This window comes from Sesamum indicum, linkage group LG13 (genome assembly GCF_026168435.1).
Source record: "Sesamum indicum cultivar Baizhima isolate 11 linkage group LG13, ASM2616843v1, whole genome shotgun sequence".
NCBI classification, from domain to species: Eukaryota; Viridiplantae; Streptophyta; class Magnoliopsida; order Lamiales; family Pedaliaceae; genus Sesamum; species Sesamum indicum.
Genome location: NC_142669.1, coordinates 1,452,078 through 1,472,840, shown reverse-complemented (window position 1 = coordinate 1,472,840; position 20,763 = coordinate 1,452,078). Strand labels below are relative to the sequence as shown.

General features: G+C 41.0%; 2 protein-coding genes and 1 non-coding gene across 3 annotated transcripts; 2 read left to right on the top strand and 1 right to left on the bottom strand.

The window, feature by feature from the left end:
* Positions 1-5,660: 5,660 nt before the first annotated feature.
* On the top strand, positions 5,661-6,251 carry LOC148784354 (uncharacterized). The gene has a single exon (XM_088877149.1). It carries the CDS (start codon positions 5,661-5,663, stop codon positions 6,249-6,251), a length of 591 nt encoding a protein of 196 aa, XP_088733275.1.
* Positions 6,252-9,750: 3,499 nt separating this feature from the next.
* Positions 9,751-12,146, bottom strand: LOC105162756 (uncharacterized). The gene is made up of 5 exons (XM_011080877.2): positions 12,004-12,146; positions 11,448-11,913; positions 10,816-11,359; positions 10,292-10,677; positions 9,751-10,170 (listed from the first exon to the last, which is right to left on the bottom strand). The coding sequence occupies exons 1-5, from the start codon at positions 12,144-12,146 to the stop codon at positions 9,751-9,753; spliced, it is 1,959 nt and encodes a 652-aa protein (XP_011079179.1).
* An 8,414-nt stretch (positions 12,147-20,560) lies between these two features.
* On the top strand, positions 20,561-20,646 carry LOC148784353 (small nucleolar RNA Z157/R69/R10). The gene has a single exon (XR_016063875.1). It is a non-coding gene; the product is annotated as a small nucleolar RNA Z157/R69/R10 (small nucleolar RNA).
* Positions 20,647-20,763: the final 117 nt, after the last annotated feature.

The following is a 20,763-nucleotide window of genomic DNA, read 5'->3' as shown; positions in this document are numbered from 1 at the left end:
ATTTTGAATTAATTTTAGAAGAGTTGAATTAATTTAATTGGGTTAAATTAATTATTATTGGTTGTTGGTTTGAATTTGTATATGAATAAATATTATTTTTAGTATTTTTTATTTTTTATTTTGTGTTAACATTGAGTGCTCTGTTTCTACTACAGATTCATTTGGTGTATCAGATATCGTTGCAGTTAGAACTTGACATTTAAAGACTTTTACTTGTATTATATCTGGAACTATTGTGTATTTAACTTTAATTATTTTAAAACTTTTTACGCTTTGTTATTTAAAACATTAGCTATTTATATTCTTAAATTGTAGTATTTGACTTTAATTATTCTAATTTTTTTTTTTGTCTATGAAAGAGTTTTAACTATGTATATTCTTTCTTTTGGTAATCTCAACGTCTTATTTTTGTTATAAATGCTAAAATTGTACTTTTAATTTTGATCTTGAAAATAGCAATTAAAACCGTCAATAACAATTCAATCTTAAAATAGCTTTAAAAAAAATCAAAACCACACCGTCATCACCCCTAATTGCTATTTGTTTTGTGCGTTGCCTTGTACTGTGTCTAATCTTATAGCGGAGGCCCATTTTTATAGGCATAAGCAAGATTTTAGGTAGTTTTGGACCACTTTTATTGGGCTTGAATATCATAAACTTAATATGGATCCGCAACTAATAGACAGTACTTGAACGTATTTTGGCCCAATTACGGAATCTAATATAAAGAAAACTTACAATTATCAAAGAGCTCTCAGTAGTGAGGTCATGAGTGTTCCTCTCTCTAGAAAGTTTTCTCTCTAGAGTGCCTCAACATTGTCTTGCTCTATCACGATTTTCCTTCAATCTTCTGCAAATTCTGGTCCGATTATTCACTTCTCCTTGTGTTGCTCATCAATTTCACCGAACAATTCTGAGTTACGAAGAATTTTAGCCGTCTGAAAAGCCTCTACAGTCGGCTGTTTCTACCAGCAAAATCTGCTCCTGCTGTAAATTCTCTGTTACTGCTGCAGATTCTCCATTGCTGCTGGTGGACTTTCCTGCAGATTTCAGCACTAATGCGCAGTTTCCAGTCCCTCTCCGGCCACAATCAGACGGTGATTCCACTTTTGTTTGGTCAGAAATTTAAATTTTGAATTTTTGAAATTCGAATTTCAACCACATTGGTTGTGCCTGCTGCTGTTTTTCTTCAAAATTCTGTTACCTGCGCACCTTCCACCATCATCACAAACTGTAATCGGTGGTAGATAGGCCTGAATTTCTGAATTTTCTGGTGAACGGAGTATTCAAATTTTGAAATTTGAGTGTGTTGCGAAACTGCCTACTGCTGCCATTACTCTTCATCATTTCTGCAGCTGTTTGTGCATCAGTTTCTGCAGCCGTTTCTGCTGTCGTCCCTCTGCCTGTTATGGCCAAGACCAACAAGGTACGAAAACCGGCTGCCGGCCTGCCCTCCGACCACCCGTCGGTCAAAACCGCAACAGTCAAAGCAGGTGCTACTGCCCGTCTGACGGGTGAGCACCAACCTGACAACAAGAAGCATAAGAAAGTCGACACTGTTACTACCGGCCAACCGTCCGGCCAGTCATTGACAGCATCCGCCAAAACGGCTGAAACACAACAACAGTCGCTTAGCCAATCGGCCGTCCAACAACTTGATCCCACAAATACCGGTAAGGCTACATTTGGTGACTTCATATCTTCCTTGGATGGTACCCCCTCCTTCTCTAAGATTGATGCTCCAACGCCCACTGCCTCCTTGCCGAAAGGGAAGCAACCGAATAACGATAATGCAGCTGAGAATTCGGGCAAGGAACATACCTCATTTGCGGGGCTATTTAGCACCAACCGTAGACTCACCGACGAAAACAAACTCAGCAAGTTTGAGCTTGACGATGGCCCTCTCACCTTGGAGCCCAATGACATGCTTGATGTTTGAAGCAAGCTGGGGTTTTGCCTCGTCGGCTATATTGCCGGCAAATTCCCAGGACTAAAGGCGATCCGTGCACTGTCCCAATCTTGGGGATCAAGTTTCCAACAGCACGAGAGCGGTTGGTTAATCTTTCGCTTTGCCCGTGAGGAGGATAGGCAACGAATTTTGTCCGGGGGACCTTATTTCATATATGGACGTCCCCTCCTTCTCAAACACATGCTGGATTGTTTTGAGTTTAAAGAAGATGATATTAGCCTAACACCGGTTTGGGCCACCCTCCCATCACTCCCCCAGCGCACCCAAATGCGCTTGGCAAGATAGGCTCAAAAATTGGCAACCCCATTGCCATGGATTCTCTTACGCTGAAGATGGAAAGGGTGTCGTATGCCAGAATACTGGTAGAAGTTGATGCTTCAAAAAAGCTTATTGACCAGGTGGAGTTCGTCATGCCAAACGGCATAACACGAAAACAATCGGTTGCCTATGAGTTCACCCCCAAATTTTGCACTGAATGCAACAGATTTGGCCACCTTAAAGAGACATGCCAGGGCATACACCCATCGGCCGCGACTGCTGCAGCTGCCCCTACTACTGCACCGGCCGTGACTGCTGCAGCTGCCCCTTCTACTGCACCGACCGTGACTGCTGCGACTGCCCCCGCTACTGCATGGACTATGGTCCAAAGGAGGAAAAAGGGCAAATCAACTGATGTAACAACCAAGCCGGCAGTGGAGGTCCCCCAACCAAATCCACTGGCCATCATGGCGAACAAGGAACGGACTATCACGAATGGAACACATTCATCCAAACTTCAGGATAATGAGGCTACCACACTGACAGAGTCTGATAACTCATCGACCAATTCCCCGAGGACCAATTTCATGCCGGGGATCAATTCCAATGAGCCTGTACGGGTGTTCAGTAAACCGGTGAAGCAGACAGGAGGGGAGTCTCCCCTTCGATCCTCATGAAGATTGGCTTTTAGAACGTGAGGGGATTCAATCGACCCCTCAAACACAATGGGATTGCCCACCTCATAAGCATAACCGGCTCTGTCTCTTGGGCATTTTGGAGACAAAGCTTGCAGCATCTAAGATTCAGGCATTTCTTAGTTGATCATTTCCGGGATGGTGCCAAGCCAACAACTTTGACACCATTGCCGGTGGACGCATCTTGGTGATTTGGAACCCGGCAGTTATCGACCTTCAACCGGAGGATATCTCACCGCAAGTTATCCACTGCCGTGCCACGAATAAGTCCTCTCAACTCTCCTTCTATATATCGTTTTGTTATGGGCTATATTCTGTTGTCAATAGAAGGAGTATGTGGGAGAAACTTACAGAATTGGGACAAATGATAAGCATTCCGTGGCTCATTATGGGAGACTTCAACTGTGTGAAATCTCCTGAGGAAAAGCAACTTGGAGTGACGCCAACTTGGTACGAACTCAAGGATTTCGTGGACTGCTGTGTAGCACTTGGACTGCTTGACGTCCCCACAACGGGTTGCTATTACACATGGTATTCCAATAACGAAAGCAACCCCGTGTGGTGTAAACTTAATCGGGTCCTTCACAACAACGAATGGCTTGAGGCCGGTTTACATTGCGGCGCCCACTTCAACCCATCGGGATGCCTATCCGACCACTCCCCAGGTATTGTCACTATCTTTGATCATACTCCCACTAAACCAAAACCGTTCCGGTTTTTCAATATGTGGGCAGAACACCCGGAATTCTTATCCACTGTGGAGCAACGATGGAACTTGATGTGGAGGGAACGCCACAATTCATTCTTTGCAAGAGGCTGAAAGCACTTAAAGCTGAACTGAAAGCTTTCAACATGCAGCACTACAGCCACATTTCCACTAGGGCCAAAGAGGCTGACCTTGCACTGCAAGATGCTCAGAACCAGCTTGAAAACAACCCAAGAAATGTAAGGCTTCGGGAATCTTTGGGAGATGTTAGAAGGAAGGCCGTTTTCCTTGCCGAGGCTGAACGGAACTTCTTCTACCAAAAAGCCAAGATTCACTACCTCAAAGAGGGGGATCGAAATACGAAATTCTTCCACGATATGGTGAAAAGGAATGCTGCTAGAAACTCCATCACGGCAGTTACTAGAGCTGACGGGACGATCATTACGTCTGCCGATGCAATTGCCCAAGAGTTCGTTGATTACTATACAACACTCTTGGGCACCGAGTCTCACATCATCCCAGTTGATGATGGAGTGTTCGATTATGGCCCCAAACTTTCCTCCGAGCTTACTGATGAACTTTGCAGGGAAGTCACAGCAATGGAGGTCAAGGACGCAATATTCAACATAAACGACAACAAGGCACCCGGCCCCGATGGATATTCCTCATGTTTCTTCAAGAAAGCATGGAATGTGGTGGGTGACCAAGTATGCAGGGCCGTTCTGGATTTCTTTAGGAATGGACGGATGCTACGGCAACTGAACCACACCGTCATTGCTCTCGTGCCCAAATCAGAGCATTCCTCTTCCGTTGCTGACTACCGACCGATTTCGTGCTGCAATGTCATATACAAAGCCATAACGAAAATTATATCGGACAGACTTGCACCTGCATTGGAGCACCTAATCGACCATTGCCAATCTGCGTTTATTGGAGGTCGCAACATCACCGACAATATCTTCTTGGCGCAAGAAATGGTGCGGCAGTACTCGAGGAAACGGATTTCACCTCGATGTACTATCAACATCGATCTTCGCAAGGCATATGACTCGATCTCGTGGACATTTCTCTCCCGAGTACTTCACGGGTATGGTTTTCCCCCTATGTTTATCGCCTGGATAATGGAGTGCGTCTGCACCTCATCATTTTCTGTATCTTTGAATGGTTCCCTACACGGATTCTTCCCGGCGAAGAAAGGCCTACGGCAAGGGGACCCGATGTCGCCGGCCCTCTTCCTACTTAGCATGGAATACTTGTCCCGCATGATCAAGAGGAAGACTTCCAACTCAGACTTCAACTATCACCCGAAATGTGAAAAGTTGAAAATCACTCACCTCCTCTTTGTAGACGACTTGATGCTTTTCTCTCGAGGAGACCTTCCATCTATCCACATCCTGATGGAATGCCTGAAAGTTTTTAGGGACGCATCCGGCCTTTCCGTTAACACCTCCAAATCGTGCATTTTTACGGTAGGCATTCGGAATGAAGAACTTGATGAAATCCTTGCTAGGACAGCGTTTGTGAGAGGTGAGATGCCAATCCAATACCTTGGCATTCCATTAGTGGCACAACGACTTTCAGTCAACAACTACTCACCGCTTGTGGACCAAATTGCCAAATGCATTTCGAAGTGGAAGTTGAAATCATTATCTTACGCAGGCCGACTGGAACTCGTCCGTTCGGTTATTCAGGGCGTGGAGTGTTTCTGGCTCCAAGTTTTTCCTCTTCCAGCGGTGGTCATCGAGAAAATTCACCGTCTTTGTAGGAATTTCCTATGGAATTCTAGGAGGGCGCCGGTCGCTTGGGAGGAAATCTGCCATCCCAAGGAAGAAGGGGACTCGGTATTCCGCACATACAGTCTTGGAACGTGGCTCTACTTGCTCGTGTATTATGGAACATTCACCGCAAGGCAGACACGTTGTGGGTACAGTGGGTCAACGGTGTCTACCTCAGAGATGCATCAATCTGGGACTGGGAACCGAAGAAGGGGGATTCTCCACTCCTTCAACGGCTTACCGAAATCCGCAACAGGATGATCACCGAATTTGGGTCTTCAGAGGCAGCGATTGAGCAGATGACGAGATGGTCCACCCTAAAGGGACTCCAGACGTCGAAAGCCTATGAGTACTTCAGGCCAAAACTTGCGAGGCAGCCTTGGAAAGCAGCTATTTGGAAGGCTTTCATCCCGCCGAAGTACTCGTTCATCATGTGGCTTGGTCTGCGCAACAGATTGGCTACACGGGACAGACTCGAGTTCCTCCATGAGGAGGACTTATGTTCACTTTGCATCAACACCAAGGAATCGGCCAAACACCATTTCTTTGAGTGCCCGTTTAGCAACTATGTTTGGTCACATATCCGAGTATGGCTTGGGATCAACCGACGTATGTCCACCTTGCACAGTGCGGTGAAATGGCTCAAGAAGGAGAAAACCGGATCCTCCGTTCATAACAAAGCACGACACCTAGCTTTGTCATGCACAGTCTACACCCTTTGGCGGCATCGTAACGAATTCATATTTGAGGGTGCAGTACCCAATCCCAAGGGCCTTATTATTTCCATGAAGATCACTGTCTATAGGCTCCTCTTGTCACTTTTCCCGCACGGTTTAATTGCTCTTTAAACTTTAGTGTGGGTCATTTTGTATCTCTCCGGGTATGCCCGGAGTACCTTGTAAATATTACTGGATGAATGAAAACTTACAATTCACCCAAAAAAAAACTTACAATTATCTTTAGTTGATTTATTAAAATGCATAAAGCACAAAGTTCGTATGAACATTTATGAGAATTTGTCATCTCGGACATATGTAAAACTCAAATTTATTATGAACTTTAATTTATAACTTAATTATTAGCCAATTAATTTTGGGGTCAGCATATATAACTTAAAAATTATGGTAAGTCAATATTATCTGTCATGACCAATAATATTGTGACATGCTACAGAAACATGGATTGTTCCTTATATGACAAATGACCATGGCTTAAAACCATGGTGAATAACTATTTTCTACCATAGTCAAATGAAATCAATGTGGAAACTTAAATTTTGACTACGACTAATCAATATTTGCCATGATTTAAGCTTTGGCTAAAATATTTTTTTTCATAATTCTTAATTATGGTTAATGTTATGGTCTCGCCTGCAAAAATAATAACTACCCATCGTTGAGCAACTGTGGTTTTATTGGTATTGATGTTGTGTAAAAAATAACAAATATAATAACATAATAAAACATTAATTATTTTATTTATGTTTAAATATAATGAGAATAATTACAATCCTCGGTATGCCACAAGTTTATTACTAGTGCAAGAGTTGTCTCATTACATAGAAAATCCAACCTCTCAAATGAGCTAAGGAATGGAGGTATATATACTATTATTTTATTAAAGGCAAGTAGTGGAGTTTTATGATTGGCTGTTGTACCTTTGCACCGCGTTAAATATGATAGGGATTAAAGGTAATTTTAATTTTCTAATTTTAGACAATTTTCATTTTAGTCCCGTAACTTACTAAGGTTGACATATATCCCTCGTATAAATTGTTTGTTTGTTAACACCCTCCCACAAATACACACATATATAATTGCAAATTTTATTAGAAAACGTGAAATTATAAATGAAATGAAGGTGTCATTAACTTAGTCCAATCTATCTATATTATCTCTTCCTCTTAATATATATATATATATATATATATATATTAGGCATAAATATATATCAACATGGGTAGGAACATATATTTGTAACTTGAATTGCATGGAAAAAAAATTAATAATTAATACATAACGCAAATAAAGGAAAGCAATCAGTTAGCCCTCTGCAATTATTTTTCGAATCCCCTTTCTAACATACGCTGCATACTTGATCCCAAAGGGTAGGTAGGCAACTACCCCTTCCAATGCCTTTCCAATTTTCTTCTTTTAGGGGTTTTTCTTCTGTTCTTTCTTATTTTTTCTCTTATTGGTTGATTTTGGCTTGTTGGACCGATTGCATTTTCAATCCAAATATACTTCTTAGCCCTCTGCAGGAGCATATTAAAGGTTGTTGGAGGCTTGCCGGTGATTGATTCTTGAAACTTTTTCTTGTGCAAATTTTGTTGGAGGATGTTAGCAAACAGCTCGTGATTTATATGAGGGGATCTCTATCACTGGTTCCCAAAACCTGTATGCATATTATCTTATTCCTTCTTCCCATTGAACTACTATGAACAGGTATGGTGTAGCCTTCGGGTATTTCTTGTTGATTGAAAAGTGATGCAAAATCATTATGACAGCTTCTCATAGCTCTCAATAGTATGTGCAGACAGCTGGTTGAACCACGCCATGGATTTTCCTGCTAATATAGTGCAAAAGACTTTGCAGTATCCAACATCACTTAGGTTTAGCAAGTTTGCCTTGGCTACTAACTTGTCGAAGTGGTCCTTTGAGTCTCCTGTGCTACTTTGTTCACTTAGGTTTGGGATACGAACTCCTTGGCAAAGAGCTTTTGCTAGTATCGTCATTCAGAAATAGCTCTTTCTGGTAAGGGTGATGGCCAAATGTGAAAGGGGGTTTATGCAAAGCAGTTTTGGGAAACCCTACCCAGCTCGCCTAGTTGATTCGCTCAAACAGTTGATTGAGCCACAAAGTGGGCCTGGTGAAACACAAAACCAAATGGAGAGTAAAATCGTTTTTTTTTTAAAAGAATCGAATGACCCAAGAGGTCCAATCAGGAACCCGCTTGAACCAGACCTAGGTCAGTCCAACTAGTTGGGTTGTAAAGTGGCATAAACTGAGCATAAAAGTCTCTAATTTTTTATTCTATCTTTGTCAACTAAACACTCCAAACTCAATACTCTCTCCCTTTCTCCCTCTCCTCTCCCTCTGAATTTCTATTTCTCTCATTCTCGCTTTCTCTATTCCTTAACCTTGTCACTTCTTTAGTTGCTGACTGGCAATACAACACCATAACACAGTTACTCTCTTTCACTCTTCTTCCTTGCTTGTTGATAAATCAGTTTGGAACTTTGGTACGATTGTAGAGCAATCAAGGTTTGAGGAAATTGGTGAAATTTTATCATTGGGCTTTGGTGAATTTGTATGGACTAGCAGAAATAATAATACAAATTATCTGATAACACTTTAAATGGCATAAATAATGTTAAATTGTTGAAGCTCGCTGTTCATCGAAACTTTTTCATATAGGTGTGATACTTGATCGGTTGAACTTTTGAAGAATAGTTTTAAGAGGTTGAGGATTATATGCAGATTCCTTACTAGTAATTCTATGAATTATCATGTATATACAGTATGCACAATTACACACAGACACAACACACTATTTCTGAATTGTTTATTCGATTTGTGATTTAAAAATCTCTTTCTTAATTTTTATTTCTTTTGCCTAACTTAGCAAATTAATATATTAGTCTTATTATAGTATTATTAGTTAAATTTAATAGTTCTTTTTTACTACAGAAACAAAATGTCTTCTTTTTTTTTTTTGGGTGAAATGGAAGTTTCATTCACTCAAGAATATTTACAGTGTACTCCAGGCATACCCGGAGAGATACAAAAGCCCACGCTAAAGATTAAGAAACAATCAAATCGTGTGGGAAAAGCGTCCAAAGGATCCTATACAATGTAACCTTGACTAAATTAATAAGCCTATCGGGACAGGCCGTTGAGCCCTCGAAGATGACGTCGTTGCGCTGCCTCCAAAATGTGTACACCGTGCATGCCAAAGCGAGGTGACGCGCTTTGTTCTGCACGGAGGAACCTATTTTCTCCTTCTTATGCCACTTGACCGCACTTTGAAGGGTTGACATAGTTCGGTTAATGCCAAGCCACTATCGGATGCGTGACCAAACGAAGTTGCTGAACGAGCACTCAAAGAAAAGGTGCTTGGCCGATTCCTTGGTGTTGATGCATAGTGAGCACAAATCCTCCTCTTGGAGGAACCCAAGTATGTCCCTCGTAGCTAGTCTACCGCGCAAGCCAAGCCACAAGATAAATGAGTACTTCGACGGGATAAAAGCCTTCCAAATAGCCGCTTTCCAAGGCTGCCTTGCAAGTTTCGGCCTGAAGTACCCATAAGCTTTCAACGTTTGGAGACCATTTACGCTAGACCATCTCGTCATTTGTTCAATCGCTGCCTCTGAAGATCCAAATTCAGTGACCACCCTGTTGCGGATTTCGGCAAGCCGTTGAAGGAGTGGAGAATCCCCCTTCTTCGGTTGCCAGTCCCAGATTGATGCATCTCTAAGGTAGACACCGTTGACCCACTACACCCACAACGTGTCTGCCTTGCGATGGATGTTCCATAATACACGAGCAAGTAGAGCCACGTTCCAAAACTGTATGTGCCGAATACAGACTCCACCTTCTTCCTTGGGATGGCAGATTTCCTCCCAAGCGACCGGTGCTCTCCTAGAGTTCCATAGAAAACTCCTGCAAAGTCGGTAGATTTTCTCGATGACCGCCGCTGGAAGTGGGAAAACTTGGAGCCAGTAGCACTCCACCCCCTGAATAACTGAGCGAATAAGTTCCAATCGGCCTGCATAAGATAAGAATTTGCCCGTCCACTTCGAAATGCAGTTGGCAATTTGATCCACAAGCGGTGAGTAGTTGGTGACCGAAAGCCGCTGTGTCGCTAGTGGAATGCCAAGGTATCTGACCGGCATCTCACCTCTCGCAAATTTCGTCCGAGCGAGAATCCCGTCAAGCTCCTCATTTTGAATGCCTGCTGTGAAAATGCTTGACTTAGAGGTATTGACGGTGAGGCCGGATGTGTCCCTGAACTCTTGGAGACATTCCATCAAGATGTGGATAGATGGAAGGTCGCCACAGGAGAAAAGCATGAGGTCGTCGGCAAAGAGGAGGTGCGTCATTTTCAACTTCTCGCACTTGGGGTGAAAGTTGAAGTCCAAAGTAGATGTTTTCCTCTTGACCAGTCGGGAGAAATATTCCATGCTAAGAAGGAAGAGGGTCGGCGATATCGGGTCACCTTGCCTTAGGCCTTTCTTCCCCGAAAAAAACCCGTGAAGGGAGCCGTTCAAAGCCACTGAAAAAGAAGAATTGCAAACGCATTCCATAGTCCAAACTATAAACAGTGGGGGAAAACCATACCCGTGAAGCACTCGAGCGAGAATTGTTCATGAGACCGAATCGAACGCCTTGCGTAGATCCACGTTGATAGTACATCGAGGTGAAATCCGCTTCCTCGAGTACTGTTGCACCATTTCTTGGGCCAAGAAGATATTGTCTATGATATTACGGCCTCCAACAAACGCAGCTTGGTATCGGTCAATCAAGTGCTCCAAAGCGGGCGCGAGCCGGTCTGAGATGATTTTCGTGATGGCCTTATAGATGACATTGCAGCACGAAATCGACCGGTAATCCGCAACAGAGGTGGAATGATTTGATTTCGGCACAAGGGTAATGATGGTGTGGTTGAGTTGCCGTAGCATTCGCCCACTCCTAAAGAAATCCAAGACGGCCCTGCAAACTTGATCACCCACAATGTTCCATGCTTTCTTGAAAAAGCACGAGGAATATCCATCTGGACCGGGAGCCTTGTTGTCACTAATATGGAAGATGGCCTCCTTGACCTCCAACGGCGTGACTGCCCGACAAAGGTCCGCGGTATGCTCGGGGGAGATTATGGGGCCCCATTCAAACACACCATCATCGACAGGGAGGGTGTGAGCCTCGGTGCCCAACAGTGATGTAGTAATCAACGAACTCTTGGGCAATGTCCTCGGAAGCAGTGATAACAGTCCCATCCGCCCTAGTGACTGCCCCGATGGAATTCCTAGTGGTATTCCTCTTCACCATGTCGTGGAAGAACTTGGTGTTGCGGTCCCCCTCTTTAAGATAATGGATCTTGGCCTTCTGGTAGAAGAAGTGCCGTTCGGCCTCGGCAAGAAAAACGGCCTTCTTCCTAAGATCACCTAAAGAGTCCCGTAGCGCCACATCTCCCGGATTGGATTCAAGTTGATTCTGAGCAACTTGCAGGGTAAGTTCAGCCTCTTTGGCCCTGGCGGAGATGTGGTTGTAGTGTTGTATGTTGAATGCCTTAAGCGCGCCTTTAAGTGCTTTCAGTCTCCTACAAAGGCTGAATTGCGGCGTTCCCTCCATGCTCAAATTCCATCTAGCTTCGACAGTAGCTAAGAAATCCAGATGATCTGCCCACATATTGAAAAAGCGAAATGGTTTTGGCTTAGTTGGTGCAGGATCAAAAATAGAAACAATACCCGGAGAGTGGTCAGAAAGGCATCCCGGTGGATTGAAATGGGCACTGCAATGCAAACTGGCCTCGAGCCATTCATTGTTCTAAAGGACCCGGTCGAGCTTGCACCATACGGGGTTGCTTTCATTGTTGGAATACCATGTGTAGTAGCAGCCCGTAGTGGGAATGTCGAGTAATCCAAGTGTTGTACAGCAGTCCACAAAATCCTTAAGCTCATACCAAGTTGGGGCCACTCCAAGCTGCTTCTCGTCGGGAGATTTAATACAGTTGAAATCACCCATAATAAGCCATGGCCCATACTCAGTGATTGACCCAAATCAGAAAGTTTCTCCCACATGCTCCTTCTATTAACAACAGAATAAAGACCATATGTAAATAAAATATAGAAGGAGAGTTGAGAGAGCTTATTCGTGGCTCGGCAGTGAATCACTTGGGGCGATATGTCCACCGGATGTATGTTAATGATTGCCGGGTCCCAAACCAGAAGGATGAGTCTGCCGGCGATGGTGTCAAAATTGTTGGCTTGGCACCACCCCGGGAATGAGCGGTTGAGAATCTTCTGGATGGATGACGCTGCAAGCTTTGTCTCCAAAATGCCCAAGAGGCAAAGCCGATTATTCTTAATGAGGTGGGCGACCCCATTGTGTTTGAGAGGTCGGTTAAAGCCCCTCACATTCCAAAAACCGATCTTCATGGTGATAGAGGGGGAGATTCCCCTCCTGCCTGCTTTTCCGGATGGCTATAAGTCCCTACAATCCCATCAGTTTTTATCCTCGGCATATCATATTGAGTGGCCGTCGGGGAGTCGGTGGATGAGCTTCCTGAATAAGTTGGTGAAGGAACCACTTTATCTTTAAGCTTGAGTGGTTGTGGTGCCTTCATGTTTAGCCGTCCCTATTCCACCTTGCCGGCCGGTGGAGAAGTCGGTCGCTGTGCCTCCATTGTCGGCTTAGCTACAGTAGCTGTGGCTTTGCCCTTGTTCATCTTATTCACGACCGTCCATTCACCAGGCTTGGTCTTTGCTGCCTCTGCAGGCTTAACAGGTGCAGCAACGGGGGTGGCAGCGGCCGGGACGGCTGCGGGGGGAACGGCCGATAGACCTTGGCAAGTCTCTTGCAAGTGCCCAAATCTGTTGCAGGCTGTACAAAACTTGGGGGTGAATTCGTAAACCACCGGCTGTTTCTGAGTTATGCCATTTGGCATAACAAACTCCACTTGCTCGATTAGCTTTTTTGATGCATCCACTTCAACCAGGATTCTGGCGTACGAGACTCGTTCCATTTTCATCGTGAGGGAATCCATGACAATGGGGGTGCCAATCCTGGAGCCAATCTTCCCTAGAGCATTCGGATGCCAACACTCAAGGGGCAGCGATGGAAGTGTGGCCCAAACCGGCATAAGGCTGATATCATCTTCTTTAAATTCAAAGCAATCCGGCATGTGCTTCAAAAGTAGGGGCCGTCCATACACGAAATAGGGACCACCGGCTAGTACTCGCTGCCTATCTTCCTCACGGGCAAAACGAAAGATTAACCACCCACTCTCATGCTGCTGGAAGCTTGCTCCCCAAGAGTGAGAAAGCGTTCGGATTACTTTCAGTCCGGGGAACGTAGCCGACGAGGCAGAATCCCAATTTAGCCCGGACATCAAGTAGGTCATCGGACCCCAACGTGAGGGAGCCATCATCCACCGCAAATTTTATGAGCTTATGTTTATCGGTTAGCTTGCGGTTGGCGCTGAAAAGACCCGCAAAAGAGACCGATTTCTTTCCGGCATTCTCAGTCACCGGTAGTTTTTCCTCCGGTCGGTTGTTGGTTGCGCTTGCTGCAACATTTTTTGTGGCGTGGGAGGGAGTGGCTTCCATGTCAGAAATGAATTTATTGAAAGCCAAAAAACTGACCTTGCCGGCAGCGGTGGTGGTGCTCTGTTTGGTGGCCGGTTTGATGGCAGCAGTTTGCACGGGCTCGTCGGCCGTCGGTGGCTGGCCGGCAGTGGAAGTTTCAGCATGTTGCTTTGCCTTCTTTGACTTAGCCATTACAGAATTTCCAAAAAAAAAATGGAATGAGTAGCAGTGGTAGCAGCAGTGGCAGTCTGCTGCAGGCCCAAAAATGGAAAGTTGTGCAGGCAGGCAGCAGGCAACAGGCAACAGGTAGGGAAGCTGCAGTCTGCACAGCTTGTTTGCAGATTCTGCAACACCCAAATACAGAAATCCCTCACCTACCTCCTGTAGGCTGCTCTTGGCCGGAAAAGATGGAGAAGAACGGCCAGCAACAACAGGTAGATGTTGATGCAGTAAAATGACGGCGAAACAGAAAGTTTTTTTCAGCAGAACACTCTCCAAACAGCAAGGAACGTGATGCAACTGCTTGGAGAGGGAAAACACGGCTGGTTTAGCTTCAAGCGAATGGGAGAGGCTTACCAGGCGGCAAAACGACCTCAAAACCTCAAAAACAATCGGTAGAAACGACGAGCACCACAAGGGGAGGATTTTGGTCGGAGCAAACCTCGCAGAAACATGAAGGAAAGTCGAAAAAGAGCGATCCAAGGTGAGGCACTCTAGAGAGAGAACTTTCTAGAGAGAGAAATCTCTTAACCTCACTACTACTGAGAGCTCTTTCTTAGAACCAAAATGTCTTTGATAAGACAAAATATGGATACAAGTAATTCCACTCCTATCTCTACTCCATCATAAAGGGCAAGACAAATATAATGTGGAATAACGTTGTTGAAAGACTAATTGATGGAAAGAAAGCAATTTGTTTCGTGTATTGTGGAAAGGTGTCAATAGGTGGTGGCATAAATAGAATAGAACAACATTTGTAAGGAAGTAAGGAAAGATTAGAGTATATACTAAAGTGCCTTCGGACGTGAGATTTAAGATGGTGCTATCTTTAAGGAGATTGTTGAAAAGAAAAAAGAAAGATAAGAAAACTATGTTACTAATAATCCCTATCGTTCTCATGCCATAGAAAGGGATAACATTGCCAAATATGATGATATGAAAAAAATAGAAAGACAAGAAATCAGGAGAGAAAGTGCACAACCTGGTGTAGGAAAAGGAAAAACACATATTAGCTACAAGCAATCAAGCAAAGTTGGTGACCGTTTTTGCTCCAAGAACTACCCTAGGATCTCAACCTACTATAAAAAGTGTCCTTGTAAGTCAGGAAGCAGTTAAAAAAACTCATATGAAAATAGCCAAATTCTTCTATGATACATGCATTTTATTAATGATTGCAATTCTAGATACTTTCAACGTATGTATGATGGTGCACTTGCAATAGAGCCAGGGTATAAAGTTCCCACTTACTATGAACTTCGGCTTTCTCTCTTGAAGATGCCAAGAAGGAAGTTCAATTGTTGATAACATTAGGAGTATTTGGGCACAATGTGGATGAACAATTATTGTGATGGTTGGACCGATAATAGTGATCGAATATTGATTAATTTTCTTATATATTGTCCTCATGAAAAAAATTTCTGAAAATCTGTTGATGCTTCTGATATTGTGAAAGACGCACGAGCACTTTTTTAACTTATGTCAAGAAGTTATTGAGTGGGTTGGTCCAACTAATGTGGTACATATGTTCATCGATCATGGAGTTAACTATGTCACAGCGGGACAAAAGATACAAGATCATTATAAATCTATTAGTTGGTCTCCTTGTGTTGCTCATTGCTTGAATTTGATTATTAAAGATATAGCAAAATTAGATCATGTTGTTGAAGTTGTGAGTAAAGCATCTCAAGTTACTAGATTTGTACATAATTATATATTGGTTGCCTTAGTTGAGAAAAAGAAAGGATTGGACATAAATACTTTGTCCACGTGAGACAGGGGTTGGTAATACTTTTACTGTGCTGTATAATGTTTATCATCACATGCATGATTTGAAGGCTTTAATTACTTGTAAAAAGTTTGTTGATATTCAAAACGCGCAAGAGAGAAGAAGACAAAAGAAGTTATTGCAATTGTGTTGGATAATTGTTAGAATCTATAAGTCTTTGGTGCGCCTTTTAAAAAAAGCCTTCAATAGGATGTGTATGAAGGGATATATCGACCAAGCAACGGTAGTTAAGGAATTCCATACATGCTGCAACTTATTGGTTTAATCCAGCTTTTCAATATGATCAAACATTATTTTGCCAAAATCAGAGGTCATGAATGGCCTTTACAAGAAATCACCACCAAATGAATAGGTAGCAAGTCAAAGTTGTTACATGAGACTAGCTAGATTGTTTCGAGATAGATTAGAGAATTTTGGACAAAAACTTGCTCTTCAGACTAGCAAGAATACTGAACCTGGTAATCTCTCTTTTTTTTTCGCTCTATCTAAGTTAATTATTTTTTTCTTTTATTTTTGATTGATTATTTATACATTATTTTTTCACATAGACGAATGGTGGAAATTGTTTGGTGGAAGTGCACCAAATCTTCAACAATTGACAATTCGAATTCTTGGCCAAACAAGTACCTTATGAGGATGTGAGAGAAACTGGAGTGTTTTTTAATGCATACACACAAAAAAGAGGATCTAATTGGAGTATCAAAGGCTAAATGATTTGGTTTATATTCACTATAACTTGAAGTTGAAAAATAGGTAACAATATTAGATCATTAAATTTTTATGATGCTTCTTTTTTCATTATGTAATTGCCAAGTTTGATATTCTAACTTTATAAAAATTTTAGGTGGTTTATGAAAGCTGAAAGTTATGATCCTATCGATTATGAAAGTATTGATAAAGTAGATTTTTGGATTGGTGATGATGAGGAAGAGCCATTTCTCAATTATGAAGACATTGACAAAAAGTTTTATGTACAATTAGATCCTCTAGGAATGGAAAGGCAACATCATCATTGTCGAGAAGGTTTGCATACATTATTTATGAGAAAATGAGTGTTAAAGTATAAGAAATATTTTAAAATTGACACGTTACACTCATTTGTTATATAAATACAGATGGAGCTGATTGTATTAAAGATATTGAGGATGTAGAGAATCTGGAGATTGATAATTGTTAAAAATTTTTGTGGCCCATCACCAAATTTAAGGTAGGCCCCAGGCCCATCATCCTATCTCACTTAGATGGCTTCTTTATTACCAAATCTGCTAGACCCATTTAAACTAACCCAACCTAAGGACCCTACCCAACCCAGCTCACCAACCTAACCCGACCTGGTCCCTTAAAAACCCCTAAACCTACCCTGAAATGGACTCCACCACCCAAATCCTCCTCCTTCTACTGTATATCTACCGTATAAATTCCCCCTTTTGATCTAAAAATACATAAAAATCTTTGAAGCAAAAATAACCAAGTGTTTTCTTGAGATTTTTGTGATATTACTAAGTGGTTGGTCGATATTCCTAAGTGGTTGATTCTTTGTGAATGATCCTAGGGATTTTCTTGGTGAAAATTTTGGAGCAACCGTGAGAGTGGTTGCCAGCCTTTTGTGGCCGCGTCTTGCCTCTCCGGATCTCGGCTCTCTGAGTTGTTCTACTGCTTTCTTTACTTTTATTGTAATATTATTTCATTATTGTATAATTCTTTTGTAAAGTGGTCTGTATTATTAAGTGTTTGAAAAACCCACAAAAATCTATAATAGTTGAAATAGGATTTTTTCTTGGGCTTCTCCTGAAGGGATAAATTCCCAGCAATGATGATATAGACTTTTCAGCATTTGAGAAATTTAACCTGGGGAACAACTTGCACGATGTTTCCGTTAGAGTTCGAGAGGGTAGTAGCAATTCTTATGGCGGTTTTCTTTAAAATTGTGCATGGTTAAGAAGCAACTAAAGAAAATGTATTGTGCATGGTTATCTTTTTATGATTTGGATATTAGAATAATTAGTTTGCTAAGTTCAATTAGTGTTGGACGCTTATCAACTTTTTGATGTTTTGAAACTTGTATTTCGGGTTTGGCTTGACTTTTATTATTTGAATTTTCTGTAATTTTTGTGCTACATTTGTTGTATTAGACTATTACATCTCTATTTTGTGTTATTTAATTATATGCATATATGTTATTGAAAATATTAATTGCAAAGAGAAAAATACTTAAAAGATAAGATTTTTAAGTATATTTATATTATTTAATATTTAAAGTTAATTTTTATATATTTTATAATTATTTTAACATATATATATATAATATATATATATAACGTCATTGGTTCGACCAATTGGACCAATAGTTGAACTAGTGACCCGTGGCCCACTAAATATTTCAATTTGATAATCGGTTCAAATTTTAAAACACTGGCGCAAAGGGCTTTCTCTTTGATTTTGTGGGGCCAGCTCCTTACGCACTTCACTTGTTTCATTTATTTGCTCTTCCCTAGCTCTCATCTTATTGCGGCGACGTATTGCTGTGCGTGAAGCCTGGCTACTACCCCCTCATTTTTCCACTAATATGTCTTGGGGGTTGTCCTCTATCTATTCATTATCCTCATGTACCAAGGGGATACCTCCTCCTCAGCAAGGAGAATGGCCAAGACTTGAACTATACTGACTCTTTCAGCATCACAAGAGGAGGCATCTGTATTATCTTTTGAAGTGCCTCTTAGGGCATTTGGACCATGGGGGATTGAATGCTGGAGGTGGTAAATCACTTGCTTCCGCCCCCAACTCCTACCGTTTTCTCCACTCCTGGGGTGGATCCGTCCCTAACTCCTGCCTCTGCCTCTACTCCTGGTATAGATCGTAATTGATGTTTCCAATGGGGAGAGTCCCTCCCTCACGACGTTGTTGTCCTTCTTGTCCGGCATCCTCATTCTCCCCAACATCTCTTGCTCTAAATCGTGTTTGCATTCTCAATGGAAGGCAATTGAAGTTGTGTAAAATTAGCGAACACATAGCATAATAAAATATTAATTTTTATTTATGTTTGAATATAATAGAAAGGAAAAAATGTAAGCAACCCCTTGTGATATTGCAAATGAGTAAATTACCCCTTATGAAAAAAGAAATAGTGATTTATCTCCCTATATTTTTTAAAATACAACAGTTTACTCCCCTATGATTTTTAAAATGAAGCAATTTACCTCGAAAATAAATTATTATATTTTTTTCATTAATGATAATGTGCTTATTTTCAATATCACGAAAATAAATTACTATATATTGCTATTCTATCAAAGACAACCACGATTTTGTTATTTTAACAATAATAATTAATTATAACAAAAAAAAAATGTTATTTCTCCTAATCACACTAGAAATTATTTTGAGTATTTTTATAAATCTACCTTAAAAATGATCATTTTAGTTATATGGTTACGCCAATGATTTCAAATAGTCATTTTCCTAAAGTTTTTGGCTTTTTAAAAGGAGCAAGATTCGGTTAAAATAATAAGAATTCAGTACTATTGAATGACAAATGTCAATGCACTATAATAAAAACAATAATAACAGTAATAAATATATATGATATTATTGAAAGTTATTACTAATAATATATATATAAATTGATATTAATTTTTGGGAAAACAACATTTCTCGTCCTATAATTTAAGGCCTTTTCACTTTTAGTCCAATTGGTTCCAAATTCTCACTTTTAGTCCCATAACTTCTAAAAGAATAGCATTTTTGGTCCCATGACACATTTTCATTAAATATTTTAATGAAAAATAGCACGTGGCGTATAGAGCCTCTACACTTTTGGTCCCATATATTTTTAGATTTGCACTTTTGGTCCTATAACTTTCTTTTTGGTTCGATATACTTAATGGCCACGCAACCTATTCCGTTAAACATCTAGCGAAAAGGTGTCATGGGACCAAAAGTGCTACTTTTTTAAAGTTATGGGACCAAAAGTGAGAATTTTGTAAGTAATGTGATCAAAAGTGGAAAGCTATAAGTTACAGGACGAAAAATATTATTTTTCCTTAATTTTCTTTTTGTTAAATACAAGTTTAAACATTAGATGATGATAACAAATATATCTAAATTAATAATTATTAATAATTAGTGAAGTATGTAAAATGACAATCAACAACAACATATATACACTCACAATTCTAATTGTCATCATTCATTCCCCACTGTAAGAATTTTATACACTATATTTTTTTCATTAATTATTAATAAATGATAAATTTTATTAAAATTTTAAAGGTTGGTATTCGGACAAACATATAAATTCTTGTTCTATAATAATACTAAAAGATTGGAATAATATTCATTTTGTAATTATCAATTAATGGTCAATTTTGGAGTGTCAATTGATAGGATCTTAAGTAGACCCATTATGTATTAAAATTCAATCCAAATCCAACCAAGGAACAGACTGAGCCCAAGCCTGATTGTCCTAATCTTGAACCCTTAGTCATAATCATACCAGCCCATTGCCCCTAAAACCCTAGCATAAGATGGAGAAAGCCTAGCTCGTGAATCAGAAGTAGAAACCCGTCTGTATATGTGCCTGTGCGTGTACGTGTACATATATATCTGTGACTCTCTCTCTCTCTCTCTCTCTCTCTCTATATATATATATATATATATACGAGAACACATTCTGCATTCAACACTCTGTGGTGGATGCTTATGTAGTGTTTGATGAAATGCCCACGCTCACAGTTTCTTGTTATATTTCTCTTGGTTTCTCTTTTCTATACTTTCTTGGGGTTTTCCGTTGTGGGTATGTCTTTTGGTAGCTTGTTTGCTGAAGGTTGTTTTACTTAATATATATATGAATGTGTGCAGTGATGATGCAAATTATGTGGACTAGAGTTTCTGATCTAGTAGTTGAAGACTAACCCTTGGCTGTCTGAGCACACACCACTTACCCCTACTTCCTGTCCTTTCTTCTACCTAAGAAGCAGCCCTTTTCAGATTTCCTTTACTTGATCACTTTGATGCAATGTTATTTTCAAGTTACTCGTTATGTTTTGGGTTA